General features: G+C 39.7%; 1 protein-coding gene across 3 annotated transcripts in view; it reads right to left on the reverse strand.

Moving 5' to 3' along the window:
• Positions 1-6,175: 6,175 nt before the first annotated feature.
• The window catches only part of CDC42 (cell division cycle 42), a 49,614-nt gene continuing 40,920 nt past the window's right edge, over positions 6,176-14,869 (reverse strand). For 2 of the 3 annotated variants that reach the window (XM_045898495.3, XM_054513082.2), the window contains exons 4-6: positions 12,607-12,716; positions 12,067-12,264; positions 6,176-7,194 (exon numbers count right to left, since the gene is read on the reverse strand). In XM_045898495.3, the coding sequence (XP_045754451.1) occupies positions 7,105-7,194; positions 12,067-12,264; positions 12,607-12,716 (398 nt within the window). In that variant the 3' untranslated portion in view covers positions 6,176-7,104. The other variant, XM_045898496.3, reaches the window with a different exon arrangement.

A 14,869-nucleotide genomic window follows, 5' to 3' on the forward strand; every position in this document is an offset into this window, starting at 1 on the left:
CCTGGGTGGCTCAGTTGGTTAAGTGTCTGCCTTCGGCTCAGGTCATGATCCCAGGGTCCTGGGATCAAGTCCCGCTTTGGGCTCCCTGCTCTAAATTCTTCCCATTGCAGTGCAAATCTGGTAGCTGTTAATATTTTCATAGCACTTTTGCATTTATAAAGTATGTTCACCTATATGATCCCATTTAGTCCTCACATTCACCCCTGATGGGAGATATTACCATTATTCCTCATTTACAGATGAAGCAAATGGAGCTTAGGGACATTCACTAACTTACCCAAGATCACGTGGCTAGTAAGGCCAGAGTCAAGACTCAGGGCAATTATTTCGCCACAGGAGACACCATCCTGAATTTTAAATTCTGACTGACTATAAATATAAAGCCTCAGGCTGACCCTTAAGAGCCTCTCCTAGATAATTCAGTCTCCCCAGTCCATCAGTGTACTGACTCAGCTTCTACTCCTTTCTACCTCACCACTTTCTCCCCACCCTTCTGCCATCTATCAAAACCCCATAAGGAGTGGTGTCCAGATAATAACAACGTACCCTAGATTCAACTGCCAGTTTTAACTTAAATTTACCACTAGGTGGAGCTAATCTCAACAATCCAAGAAGCTCATGGGTTAGCTCACTGGCAAAAAGCAGAAGGGGCCAGGATAAAATGTAGCTCAATAAATTGTTTAAAAGCAAGATATAGATGGCATGGTACTGGGACAAGCTTGCCCACCTTTTTGAGGTTATGCCCCAATAGCCCATGATCACGGAGTTAAGAAAGAATTCTGCTTATGGCTCAAAAGCACTGAATATCTGCAAACCCCTCTAATTCCTGCCTCTGAGACTGGCCATGTGACTCCATACCAATTTACAGCTCAACCACAAACTAAGACCCTATCCAATCAAATGTTAATTCATCGGTATCAGGCCAGAACACAAAGGGAGCCGCTACCTGTTTAATCACTCAGACTTAGTTCAATCCACCCAGAACTAAATATTCACTGACAAAAGGGGGAAATAAAGCCACGTAACACTGGCCCACACCCTGCCATAAAAGGTTTGACAAAAGTGTGCACATGTGTGCTTGGGGAGGGGGGGGGATGATGACACACAACAGAGGACATCTACATCAGAGGAACAAAGTGACCTTGACCTTGTTTTTTAAGTTAGCAAGAGACTTCATCTCCTAGAAGTCCAATTTAGTCTGTTGGAATAACTTCAATTTCATACTCATTTCTAGTACTAACTTTACACTATTTGGAATACGGTTTGGTGTATTCTCTGCAGGTGAACTGGAATATTCGTGAGGGGAATGAAAAAGATATCCATCTCCAGTGAAATTATACTTGTCTTGAAATTATCAGGGAAATATAGCTCCCTACATTCTAGCTTTGAGTTAGAAAACCTTAGCTGATCTCCATAACTCAAGTAACTGCTCTCTCTCACACTGCTGCCTAAGATTTAATTACTTAGGCATCTGCCCAAACTATCTCAGTGCCAGTTCACCAATAAATTATATGACAATGAACTCTCTACACGTTCTTTTCTGGTTAAGGAGTCAAGAACTGAATGCTGGTTGGAACCACAAGTTTGGAAAATCTCTTTCCTCAAAGAACAGTTAAACTGAAGACTTATGACCCCAAATTACTCTAAAATTCACGTCAGATATAAATGAAACCTTAAAAAATCATTTAGTGACATCGTTCTCAAACCTGGAGGAACACTAAAATAATCCGATGAGATTTAAAGAAATGATGCCCCTCAAAACATAATTTGAAAAAAAAAAAAAATTAAGTGATAAATTTAAGTGACCCTATCTCCAGAGATTGCCTAAAATGGCCCCAGGCATTATTTTCCTTTTTTTAAAAAATTAGCTCCCTAAGTAACATTCACACAACCAGAGTTAAGAACCACTGAGGTGGGGCACCTGGGTGGCTCAGACAGTTGAGCGAACAACTCTTGATTTCTGCTCAGGTCATGATCTCTGGGTCCTGGGATGGAGCCCCGCCCGCTTCAGCTCTGTACTCAGCAGGCAGTCTGCTTGAGATTCTCCCTCTCCCTCTGCTCTTCCTCCACCTCCCCCACTGCATGTTCTCTAAAATAAATAAATAAATCTTAAAAAAAGAAAGAAAAGGAAATGAAAACCACTGAGGTGTGCACTGGTCCCCAAACATATCTAACCAAGGTTCTACCTGGGAAGCTTTTAAAAATTAAATTGATTCCCAGGCCCCACCCCATACCTATACATCAGAATCTCAGAGGAATTTTTTTTTTAAGTTTCCCATTAATTGTTGACCAAGCAGGCAACGGACTTGTATCTGAGACCCCAATGATGATTAAATGCCTAATTATTTTACAGATAAAGAGCCTGGGAGAGTCAAAGCTACCTGCCGAAGGGCACGCTGGGTTAGGGCTGTCCTGCCCCACTATCTCCAGTGCCCAGTACGGAACAAGCCATCTGATGAATGTGTGCCATGGGCAGGCACACACAGACAAGACTTTTACTTTCTTGATAGCCATTCCAAGGGCAAAGAGACCAAATGGTTATTCAAAAAAAGCTATCAAATTTGCCAAGAAAATTCCAAGTAGAAGTCAGGATCCCACATCTATTTTATTCTCTGCTATATCTTCAGGGCCTTATTAAGTACTTTAAAAAAAACTATTTTTGAATTTACTATATATGAATGAATGAATGAATAAGTGGTACAGACTTTAGGCTTGGCTATATGGAATCTTCTGCACAATGAAATACGAGAAATTAAATGTGCTTGACTTGCACCCCCTTTGGCTCACCAGGCTCACCATGAGAAGTCCACTCTTAGAGAACTACTGCTCTCTGGAACCAGGCTCCAGCATGAGAAGCTTGGAGCCAACCTGAGCCAAAGCTGAAACCTGGAGGAAAGGCCCAACTGACCCATTAGTGAGAGAAAAATAAGCTTGTGGTAAGCCAGAGGGTTAGGGTGCTTTATAATGCAGCAACAAGCAAAAGCTAATGAAATGAGGCTTAAGAAAAAGGGAAGGCACTTTGGAAAAAACTCAAAGTAATATACTGTGTAAACTTAAAAGTATTTAAACAGTCCCAGAAAGAAAATCGTAAGGCAAGGTCTTCTGTTGTTCTATGTTTAAAGGATCACGCTCTGAAGTTGGGGGAACTCAGAGTAAAGCCTACAGGCAACAAGGAGATCTGAATTAGGAATATGATTTCAAGCTACTTCCCTCAGACGTCATTCAGAGTTACCCTAACCAGGAAGAGCTCAGCCCCTCCCAAAAGATAATGAAGTCTCCACTTCCTGGTGAAATGCTGTCCCTTCCCCACAGGTTATACACCAAATCTCCAACAGTAGGTTAGCGGTACCCAGGGGGACTAAGTTCCAATCCTCCTCAAGAAGCAAGGTCCTTGTGTACCAGTTTCTTAGCACGGAGTACTCAAAAACTACTAATAATATCAAAATGGGAGGAGAAAAAAATTAAATAGTCCAAACCTAACAACAAAGAAAAAGAAATACCATTATTTTTATCCATTCTATAAAGACAGCAATTATGATACCAGCAGGCTTAATGACAGCTTTTCAAAACCAAAAAAAAAAAAAAACTACTACATTAACTGTACAAATTTCAAGAGGTATTCTGACTACAACATGAAGACAGAGGACAAATACACCTTAGAATGAAGGAAATACTGCAATTGGTGCTTTCATACCATCATCCTCCCTTTCCCCTTGGAATATGCTCCCCTACTGGCATAAAATCCAGCTCTAAGGGTACAACTTTAACAAACCACAAAACCTATTTCTAAGACCTTCAGTAAAACATTTGATATTTTAGAAAACCAGTGATGTATTAGTGTCATATTAGCCTAAATGTTGTACATTTTGCCACAAGCTAAGCCTGCTAAGGACCATTTTAGATAATCCTTTTCCAATCTCTACGTCACACTCCCTGAGTAGTATTAGTCACTAAGCCAAGATGACGGACAAGTCTGTTAAGTCAAACAGCAAACAGAATTTAAATAGAAAACAATGTTAACTTCATCCATTTGCCACACATGTTCTTCTGATATGTGGAAGTCAAATTAAAAATGTTTAATTAGGGATGCCTGGGTAGCTCAGTTGGTTAAACATCTGACTCTTGATTTCAGCTCAGGTCCTGATCTCGGGTCATGAGATCGAGCCCCATGTCAGGGCTCCACGCTCAGCAGGGCATCCGCTTGAGATTCTCTCTCTCCCTCTCCCCACCAGCTCATGCTCTCTAAATAAATAAATAAATAAATAAATAAATAAATAAATAAATAAATAAATAAATAAATAAATAAATAAATAAAATCTGTATAAGAAAATATTTAGTTAGAAAACTGTTAGCTTAAATCAATCCCCTTGTCTTTGTTGTTCTTCTGATACATGGATATTTCATTGACACAACCATGTGACCTTTATTTCACTCATTCATTCTTGAAATCATATACCATCCAATGACTATTTTTCTTTTTCTTTTTTTAAAGATTTTATTTATTTGACAGAGAGAGACATAGTGAAAGAGAGAACACAAGTAGGGGGAGTGGGAGAGGGAGAAGCAGGCTTCCCGCAGAGCAGGGAGCCCGATGCAGGGCTCAATCCCAGGACCCTGGCTGGGATCATGACCCGAGCCGAAGGCAGACGCCTAATGACTGAACCACCCAGGTGCCCCTAATGACTATTTTTAGAACTATCTCTCTCATGTGTCAAACACTACGCTAGGCCAGGGACACAGCAATAATCAGGATGGACCTATGTGCCACTGTACTAAGAACTAGGGATATACGGTCCCTGATCCCTAGGCTCTCAGAGCACAATCCCGGTACCTCTCCCTAGCAGGGTCAACAAGGAGTAAGAAACATTGGTTAAAACAGTAAAGCTTAGATCTGCCTCTTCTTAACCCCTTCCCAACCAAGCCACCCAGTTTAGCTCCAGCACAGCATGGAATCAAGCCAAACATGATTCCACTTAGAAAACCACCAAAATGAGGTTACGCTGTACCAACAGCTCTTAGCTTCTAAGACTCTCCTACAGATCAGTATAATGCCCTTAAGGTAAATGAATCATTCCTGTCGCCTAAAGAAAATGTGTCCCATACTCAGATTCACAGCACAGAATCTGGAATCTGATGGAAGCAGTCTTGATAACAATCTAGGAGCAATGGTTCTCCAACTTGGCCATGTTCTGGAAATACACAGAAAGCTTTTAAAAACCCACGCTCAAGCTGTACTCCAGTAAGCAACAAAGTCTGAAAAGCACTGATACAGAAAACTTGAGAAAAAAACTGGCCGCTTTCCAACTAACCAATGGATGAGAGAGGTGTGCTGTCATTCCCTCCCAACAACATGAGCAGTGAGCTTCCTGAGCATCACCTTCACTAAGGACTGCTATGAACCCACTTGCCAAACTTGGGAGAAGGCACAAACCTGAACATACTGAGGGGAAACCACCACCTCAAACTGAAGACCAGAAAGGCAATAAAGTACATAAAAAAAAAAATAATAATAATAATAATAAAGCTTTAAAATCTTATCCCAACGTTTGTTAGAAATTGACGTTACTAAGAGTCAAGTTCCCACTCCTAGGTATCTAAAAAGAGGCGGAGGGAAAAGAACAACCCCCAGGCTGGCTTGTGAAGGGTTTTTTGTTTAATACATCTGAAAAGAATGCATATACAAAGAATTGAGACATGAGAAAGCATTGGTTCAACACTAATGAATCTACAAGAATTAGGATTTGGGGAAGGTGGAGATTACCTAAACATTTTTAAAAATTGGAAACTGCAACCAAAATAAGTGGATAAAATCCCTATTAACACTTATGAAGAGTCTTCATAAGACTCCATGATTTTTTTTATTAAACTAGAGAGCCTTAACTAGCTACTCTAGGGTTCCTCATATGTAAAACAGAAATAAGGGGATTCCCCTGACTGGTCCCCATGTTGTTAAATGTTCTCCCCACCCCCACCCACACCCACACCCCCAGCTTCTTCATGAAGCAGGTCTCCATCCTCCCAACTTGAAAGAGGATGTGCATCATTCCATAGACATCTGTCTCCTAGCGCCACCCCTCACATTTCCTCGATTTACCAGGTCTTTAGCTGTGTTCTAGGAACACCGTATCATACACTATTAAGCTGGACATCTATGCTAAGCATATAAGACAATGACTGACAGGGAAAAAAAATGTTTTTTAATTACGTACTCAATCCATTTGGTGTATTTCAAAAGGTGCAATACTTTTCTTCATTTATCAGTGGAAGAAGTTAGAAATTAACTTCAAAAAAAAAAAAAATCAGCAAATGGCAAACAAATTTCCTTGAAAGTCACAGTCACATATATAGTGCATCCTAGAAAAGAGGAGGGGCAAGACAGGTTCCACCCACTTTCATGAGTTTCATCAAATACTGGGCCTACTCAAGGGTGGAGAGAAAAGGCAACTTTCAAAAAGGAGTATGTTATTAAATGAGGCATTTACTATACTCCTTCCTAAGAGCACCAGGTGGGGAACAAGTTTTCTAAACTAGATCTAGGAAGTGGAATGTGAAATCAATCCGTCCTCCTCCCCTTAAGGGCTGTCCAATGGTTAATGAATTTAAAAAACATGACTAAATAAAAACCAACCCCACACACACTCCCCGCACCCCACCTCCCTCCCCCGCAAAAAAAGAAAAAAGAAAAAAGAAAAAAGAAAAACAAAACAAAACAAAACCTAAATGTCCTAGATCATTCTCCAGAGTGGATGGAGCCCAGGAGCAGCTTCAACAACCCAAATTAGTCTGTTACAGAGTCATCACAAGCATGCCTTGCTTTTAAACAAAAAAAAAACAAAAACAAAACAAAAAAAAATTGAAACAACAAAACAAAAACTAGTACTAATCACTTTTCTGACAATACACAATTACTCAAATTAACTAGTAATGAGAGGGGGAAGGGGACCATACCTACGGGCCTTGTCTCACACGAGTGCATGTGGGTAGGTGCAGGGCATTTGTCATTATTGCAAAAACGAATTTTAATCTTTAATCTTTAGTTTGATTTAACATTGCTTTTAGTACGATGCTGACACCAGCTGTGCGGAAAGGGCTCTGGAGAGATGTTCATAGCAGCACACACCTGCGGCTCTTCTTCGGTTCGGGAGGCTCCAGGGCAGCCAGTATTGCTTCGTCAAATACATTCTTTAGGCCTTTCTGAAAAGGGGTAGAAAGAAAAAAATGGGCAGTCTGATTTTCAGTATAATAAAGCCAAAGATCAAATTAAAAACATTCAAACCCCCAAGAGTCGGCAAAGAACGAAACGTTAAAACAACTCTGAATCTCAACACAATCATCCCACTTCACCAAGTTCTGTCCAGGAAGGACACCGGAAGGATCCAGCAATTCAGGAGCAGAGGAATGGATATTCATGAATGAGACAGTGGTCCTCTGAGAAAGCTTTTTGCAGACCAATGTATGTCACAAGAAGCGAACAAGCCACATGTGTCATTTGCTCATTCAATGAGTTGTGTAATATGCCGCTGAAACATTTTACATAAAAACAAGTGAAGCAGCTCTGCATTCCAATGAAACAGCGGAGTATGGAACAGGACCGAAGGGCGAGCAGCCGGCAGCGGCATCCTTGTTACATGGAAGGCGCAGGCAAGGATGGAGAGCGCAGCTACCAAGGCTGCGTCAAAGACCTTCACTCTGAACTCCCTGCATCCCACCGATCAGAGCCAGGGGGCTCAAGGAAGCAAAATGTGGGCACCTGATACATATGTAAAACTAGAGCCAGTCAGTGCAACAGGAATAAAGCTTCATCAGGCATTTATACAAACAAGTGTATATTTTTAATTTCAAAATTTGAAGGTAACCACAATTGTATGTTTCCCTCACAACAATAAAATCAGAAGCAGGAAAATATAAAGGTGGCAGCTTTACATCTCGACATTAACAAACCTTAAGTCAACTGTTAAAGTGGATGCTATTCTTAAAAGATAGTGTAACAAATGATTTCATAAAGCAGTAGCAGATACATTAATACCTTTCCCACCCCAGACTGACAAATACTCCACTACAACACAGACAGCCAAAGCAATAGCAACACAAAGTTTCACTGCACAAAAGAAAACCAGAGAAGAATCCTCCCTTCCCCGTTACACTCTACTAGCAGGTCACCCTTTTTCCATAAAGTTTGTCATGCAATTACAATTACAATTGATCATAAGAGTAAAATGATGTTTGTGTTATTTTCTCCATCTAGAGCTAAGATGTGTTAAAACTCTTCTTATTTTTTCCAAGAGAACATTCTTAATGCCACACCAAGTTCCCTTTTGCAATAGTAATCCAAACCAAAAAGCTCTGAGCATCAGGCAACTCAAGAAGCAGAAAATTAAACAAGTCCAACTTGACTACTGATCACAAAAAATATTCTATAAGATATTGCATTCTTAATCAAAAACTAATACAGAGGTTGCTCTTAGGTGGTGAGTAAAAAGACGCAGAGGCTTTCAAACAGGATGGTTTTATTCCTTTGTTTTTAAATGCTCTTTCTACAGTAGTGGGACAGGAAGCAGCAGCAAAGAGGGGAAGGAGAAAACAGTTTAGAATATACAGCACTTCCTTTTGGGTTGAGTTTCCGGAGGCTCGAGGGCAGCTAGGATAGCCTCATCAAACACATTCTTCAGACCTCTCTACAAGACAGAGGGGAGGAGAGAGAATAGCAGCCAGGTTAGAGGATTAGAAAGACTAGCAGATACAATAGCAGTCTGGATTAAATGGGCTGAATTCACAGAAGCAATGTGCCTTCAGAAAATTAAGTGCCAGAAAGCTAGATCTTAAGCCCATTATCAGGACAGTAGATAACTGAACAGAAGCTTCTTACATAAAAAGGGTTAACTGAGCAAGAAAGCAATTTTTATGGAAATGCTGTATGTTGACTTCTAAAACAATCACACTTTGAAAAAACAACATTTTAATGAAAATAATGCCTGGAGAAAAAAATGGATATGTAAACAAAACACAGATGGCTTGGATAAGCCTTGTAGAACTCCCGAGTATTTCCAATGGGAAGAATGGCACACACATTCTGGAACTAAATCGATTACAACTTCAGGCTTCTGTGAATTCAGCCCCTGAATAACTGAAGGACACAAACAGACTTACAGGCATGCTACATGTTTCTAGATTCAATGACATATCTGGATGGGATTAATCAGGATTTAGAGTATATCAGTTTCCCAGAACAAAATGGTTCAGACATTTAGAAAGAATGTTAACTGTTCAACAGTACCACGTGGGAGAAGTTTAAGGAACAGATTCTAGAAACAGCATACACTTCAGTTATTCAGTAATGTTATTAGAGCAAGTAACCACCACCCAAGTCATAGGAAAACAAAGAATGGGGTCCTTGAATGAGTTTTAGCAAGCAGTCCAATGCTTTAAGATGTCTTCATGGATATCAGAGCATAAAGCATGGAGTGAAAACAAAGAATATTCTCAAATCTACAGGGATTAAGATGCAGAAACACACTTACACCTCAGGCAGAACTCCAACGTGACAGTGGGACTCAGCAGCACCTGGTGCCTTGGGCCCAGGTCTACAGACTCACCTAAACTCACCTAAATCTGAAGCCACAGGTTTACCACCCAAGGAGGTTTCACACGTTCTTTAAGTCAGTTTGATTCCAAGTAAAAATCTCCCGTAAGTCCCAGAACACAGCTCCAGTAACAAGTACCAGGCCCAGAGTACCCCAGGTATTCCCACCCCAACCCTAGGCATTCCAGAAGACTGGCACCCACACATCCCATGAGGTACAAAATAAATGAGAAATAACATTAAGTACTTAAAAAGAAGCAAAGAAGTTAAAAAGTTTTCTTCTGTCTTTTACAAAGTAGAAATGTTAAACAAAAGTAAAGTTCCTATGAAATTCTTTCTACACTATCTCAGAGCAAACTCTGGTAGTCAAATATAAAAGGAAAAGGGGAGGGTGGAAAGGGAAAAGCATTTTATAAAGGAAAAAAAGAAGACCATGAGAAACTAGGGCACCCCTTCATAAAAAGCAAATCCTTTCTTGCTTACTGACAAAGATAACTAATCCCCTAAAAAAACAAAACAAATATTTGCTTTACCCATACTATCTGATATAAAGAGTTCAGTTTTAGAGGAACCAACAAACAGAATCTAGAGTCCTAAAAGTTCTATCTCCCAAACACAACCAGACACCCCATTTTCTATCTTCTCTTTTGACTTTTCCAAACGTCAAAATCTGGTAAGAAAAATGTAGTTGCTAAGACCTTTTCAAATTCCTACTGTCTGCAAAGTGAGTGACTTACTGTATAAACCTGTTCATATTGTAAAAAATCTTAAATGGAAGCATCCAATTCTTTAAACTTCACCAGTGACCTAGAATTGGATCCACATGGTCTATTTGCCTCCATTTCCCCCAAAGGCAACCCATACTTGGAGGAGAGGGGTATGAGAAGGATGCATACAGAGTCAGTTATAATCTGACACGTGTTCAACATATATCCTTCTCCAACACACACACACACACACACACGCACACCCCTCTCACTTTTCTCATGATGGTGTCAAAACACAAGCATCAGGCTTTTTTTTTTTTTTTTAAATCTCAGTCAGTGCTGTGTGTGAGAGGATATAAGATCTTCTGAACTTGAAAATATCTGCTTTTGCAATAGAACTGAACTGCCAAGGAAAACCGGGGGTGGGAGAATGATTTTAGACCTGGAAGTTATCCTGCAGAATACCCAGCTAAGCATAAAAATGTTATCTTTAAATATCCAACCTAGCACTGAATTGGAGATTATTAAATTATGTCTAGGCCATACACACTAACACGTAGTACATGCATAAAAGGTTAATTATATATGCCATTTGCCTTAGTATACATATAATCAAGAATCCAATAGTGTTTAAAAAAACTTAATAAAAAGAGCAATTACCTAAACAAGTAAGCATGATACATATACGTGGATTTAATGTAATTATAAGAAACCTCTTTAGCCCTACCCTATTCTAATTAGACATGTTTACTCAGTGTTCAAACCTCAAAGCACCAGTACCAAGAGAATAAAATATTTCTGTGCTATTTCCATAATTTTTTCCTTTGCCCCCAGAACAGTACTCAAAGGGGAGAATCAGTCAGTAATACCATGAGGGTGGAAAAGATGAAACCACACAGATCAGTTATAGCTCCCATTCTTAATAAATTCTAACACTGTTCCCTATCCTCAGAATCTGATGTTTCCCATCAAACTAGGAGAAGAGCTCCAATTAAATTATTCAGAAAGGGACAGAAGGATAGAGAGGACCACAGGAGGAAGGAATGTCTCTAAAAACATAAGAACTGATGCTTTTATAAAGCATGCTTGAGAAACAGCCAAGACAGCTTTCTCTAAAATTAAAGTCTCAATTACTATGACTAATTCCCTATGTCATTTGAATTACCCCAGAAACTGTAGCATCAGTGGTGAGAATTGGTAAGAAAAGATCAGATATTTAGATAAAAATTTAAGTGTCTGGGGGGGAGGGGGAACCATTCACATACTCTCTTGTAAGTTAGTGCTAATCTGGAACCCTCCCATAAAATTTAACACAATCCCTGACTACTACAAATGAGTCAGTACAATATGGGAGCTCACCAACACAAGAGTTTTACTCAGAGCTTAATAATTTTCTCCATAAATACAGAACGTCTAGCAAAAGAATATATACTATGAAGCTGGTCCTAGTCTTCCTGGGCAGCTTTCTTGAGCACCGCAGACCACGGTTAAAAATAACCCCCAAATCCTGATACTCTTTTTTTTTTTTTTTTAAGATTTTATTTATTTATTTGATACAGAGAGTGAGAGAGCACAAGCAGGGGGAACAGTAGAGGGAGAGGGAGAAGCAGGCTCCCCGCCAAGCAGGGAGCTCGATGCGGGGCTCGATCCCAGGACCCTGGGATCATGACCTGAGCCGAAGGCAGACGCTTAACCATCTGAGCCACCCAGGCACCCAAATCCTGATACTCTTAAGAAACTACCCAACTGTAAATAAACAAGGGGCTACACAGTCCTCACCTGTGTGAGTGCAGAACACTCCACATACTTGACAGCCTTCAGGTCACGGGCCAGCTTTTCAGCAGTCTCTGGAGTGATAGGCTTCTGTTTGTTCTTGGCAAGTTTCTCAATCGTAGAGGGGTCATCTCGGAGATCAATTTGGGTCCCAACAAGCAAGAAAGGAGTCTTTGGACAATGGTGAGTTATTTCAGGCACCCACTAGAGAAAAAGTATTTTAAAAAATACATCTGCATTAATCCACAAGCCTCTAAAGCTTTTACTTTTTTTAAGATTTTTTTTATTTATTTGACAGAGAGAGAGAGAGACAGCGAGAGAGGGAACACAAGCAGCGGGAGTGGGAGAGGGGGAAGCAGGCTTCCCGCCGAGCAGGAAGCCCGATGTGGGGCTTAATCCCAGGACCCTGGAATCATGACCTGAGCCGAAGGCAGACACTTAACGACTGAGCCACTCAGGCGCCCCAAGCCTCTAAAGCTTTTTACAACAACTCAACAGAAGTTCTGTGGCCAGTTTTTTCAGGACAAGAGTATCTGACCAACTCACCTTTTCCTTCACATTTTCAAATGAGGATGGAGAGACCACTGAAAAACAGACTAGAAATACATCTGTTTGTGGATAACTCAGCGGTCGTAATCTGTCATAATCCTCTTGCCCTGGAGGAAAAAAAATTGGAGAAGTCAGCTACTGAATCTTGGTGTCCTCACAGCATCAAAATCATGAGTCAGTCAACAGATTAAGCATGCAGCCAACAGCATGCTGACCATTACTGAGAAAGCAACTTACTAATCTAATAAAATGTATGGCTTTTATAATATAATACTTGATGACATTCTTACCCAGCTAATTCTATTTAGTATTTCAACCCCTGAAAACAGCAATGAATCCATTATACATTAGTTTTTATTAGCAATTTGTAGTTTTCAATCTTTGTGTCCATCAGCAACCCAACGACAACGTAATAAAAACAGTGAGCTATTGCTACAGAAATGGTTAAAATCAATCCTACTCAGATCTGGTTAAGAAATAATCACAGTGAAACCATCTAAGGAAACAAAAATCTCAGTGAAACCCAGCTGACAAAATCCACTGCCCATCATGATTACCAAAGCATATTCACAGGCTTAGTTACTGTGTGCATTAAGACCAGTATATGAAAATGAGAACGTCTAAGAAAAAAAATAACTTGGCAAGAATCAATGGATGCCACATCTATGTAAGGATTATCCTAGTGAAAATTAGGATATTTGTATGGTCTTACAGACTGTTGATAAACCGCAAGGGGAAGAATGGAACTATACTGCCAAGAAATTTGGACATCACATTGACTGAGTCATTAAAATTACTATCACCAGTGAATGGCAGATGAATATCGTCTGCCCCTAGATTTATATCCTGAGAAAGACACATCCCTAATGTACTATTCCATACATAATCTGAACCTAATCATGAGAAAACACAGACCAAATCCAAAGTGTGGAATGTTTTATAAGGGGAGGAAAGGGAGAAGATGCACCTGTATCCTATAAAAATAATGTCATGAGAAACAAAACGAAAAAAGGGGGGGCTGAAGAACTGATCCAAATTAAGAGACTAAAAAGACATGACAACTAAATGCTATACGTGATCCTATATTGAAAGCAGAAAACACTGGACTCAGCTAAGCTGACAAAGCTGGAATAGAGATGTTGGATTCAAGTTCTGTATCAATGTTACATTTCCATAAGTTGCTTACTGTTAGACAAGAATGTCTCTGTTCTTAGGAAAGACATAATTATTCAAGGCTAAATGGCTACGCTGTCACCTTACTCTCAAACAGTTCAGGGAAAAACAATTCATGTGTATATTGTATTGAAAGAGATTAATAAAGCAAATAGGGCAAAATGCTAATTGGTAAATCTGGTTAAAGGGTGTATGGAAGCTCCTGGTACAATTCTCTCAACTGTTCTGTAGGCTTGAAAATTATTTCCAGATAAAAAGTTTTTAAAATATCTATACACATTTCCGGGGCACCTGGGTGGCTCAGTCGTTAAGCGTCTGCCTTCAGCTTAGGTCATGATCCCAGGATCCTGGGATCGAGTCCCACATGGGGCTCCCTGCTCTGCAGGGAGCCTGCTTCTCCCTCTCCCACTCCCCCTGCTTGTGTTCCCTCTCTCGCTGTGTCTCTCTCTGTCAAATAAACAAACAGAATCTTAAAAAAAAAAAAAAAAAAAAAGTATCGATACACATTTCCAAAACCATGAGGGGAGGGGAGGAGTTGCCAGAACAGGGTTTAACACTCCAATTTCAAAAATGAGCTACAGCAATCCTATGTTTTAAAAGAATGGTTAAGTACTAAGTGCCACTGAACTGTACACTTAAAAATGGTTAAAATGGTAAATTCTATATTATATATATTTTACCACAATAAAAAATATTTAAAGGGGAGAAAAGGAGAGTTAAATATTTTGTATGCCAGTGAAAATGTTTTTTTGCCAGCATTGAGAGAGAATACAAGAATTTAGGGTAGCTATCAAAACATGATAATTAAAGATATTACTGTTATTGCCACTTGAATAAGCAATACATTGTGAGTAGACAATAAAGGATCTATCTTCAGGACAATAAAGAAATTAAAAGTTAAACGAAAAGGGAAATGGAAGGAGATTACAAAAAAAATCGTCATCACCACCTCTAATATTGATTGCATGCTTACTCTTAATATTCTAGGGTCAGAGTCAAAGGCTTTAAAGGTATGCACTTACAAGTGTAACTTTCACTTCTTAAATTATAATGTAGAATGTATAATTACAGACATGGAAGAGATTTA

The sequence above is a fragment of the Mirounga angustirostris genome, unplaced genomic scaffold, assembly GCF_029215605.1.
Source record: "Mirounga angustirostris isolate CCGP_5_RB_7025 unplaced genomic scaffold, mMirAng1.0.hap1 SCAF_4, whole genome shotgun sequence".
NCBI lineage: Eukaryota > Metazoa > Chordata > Mammalia > Carnivora > Phocidae > Mirounga > Mirounga angustirostris.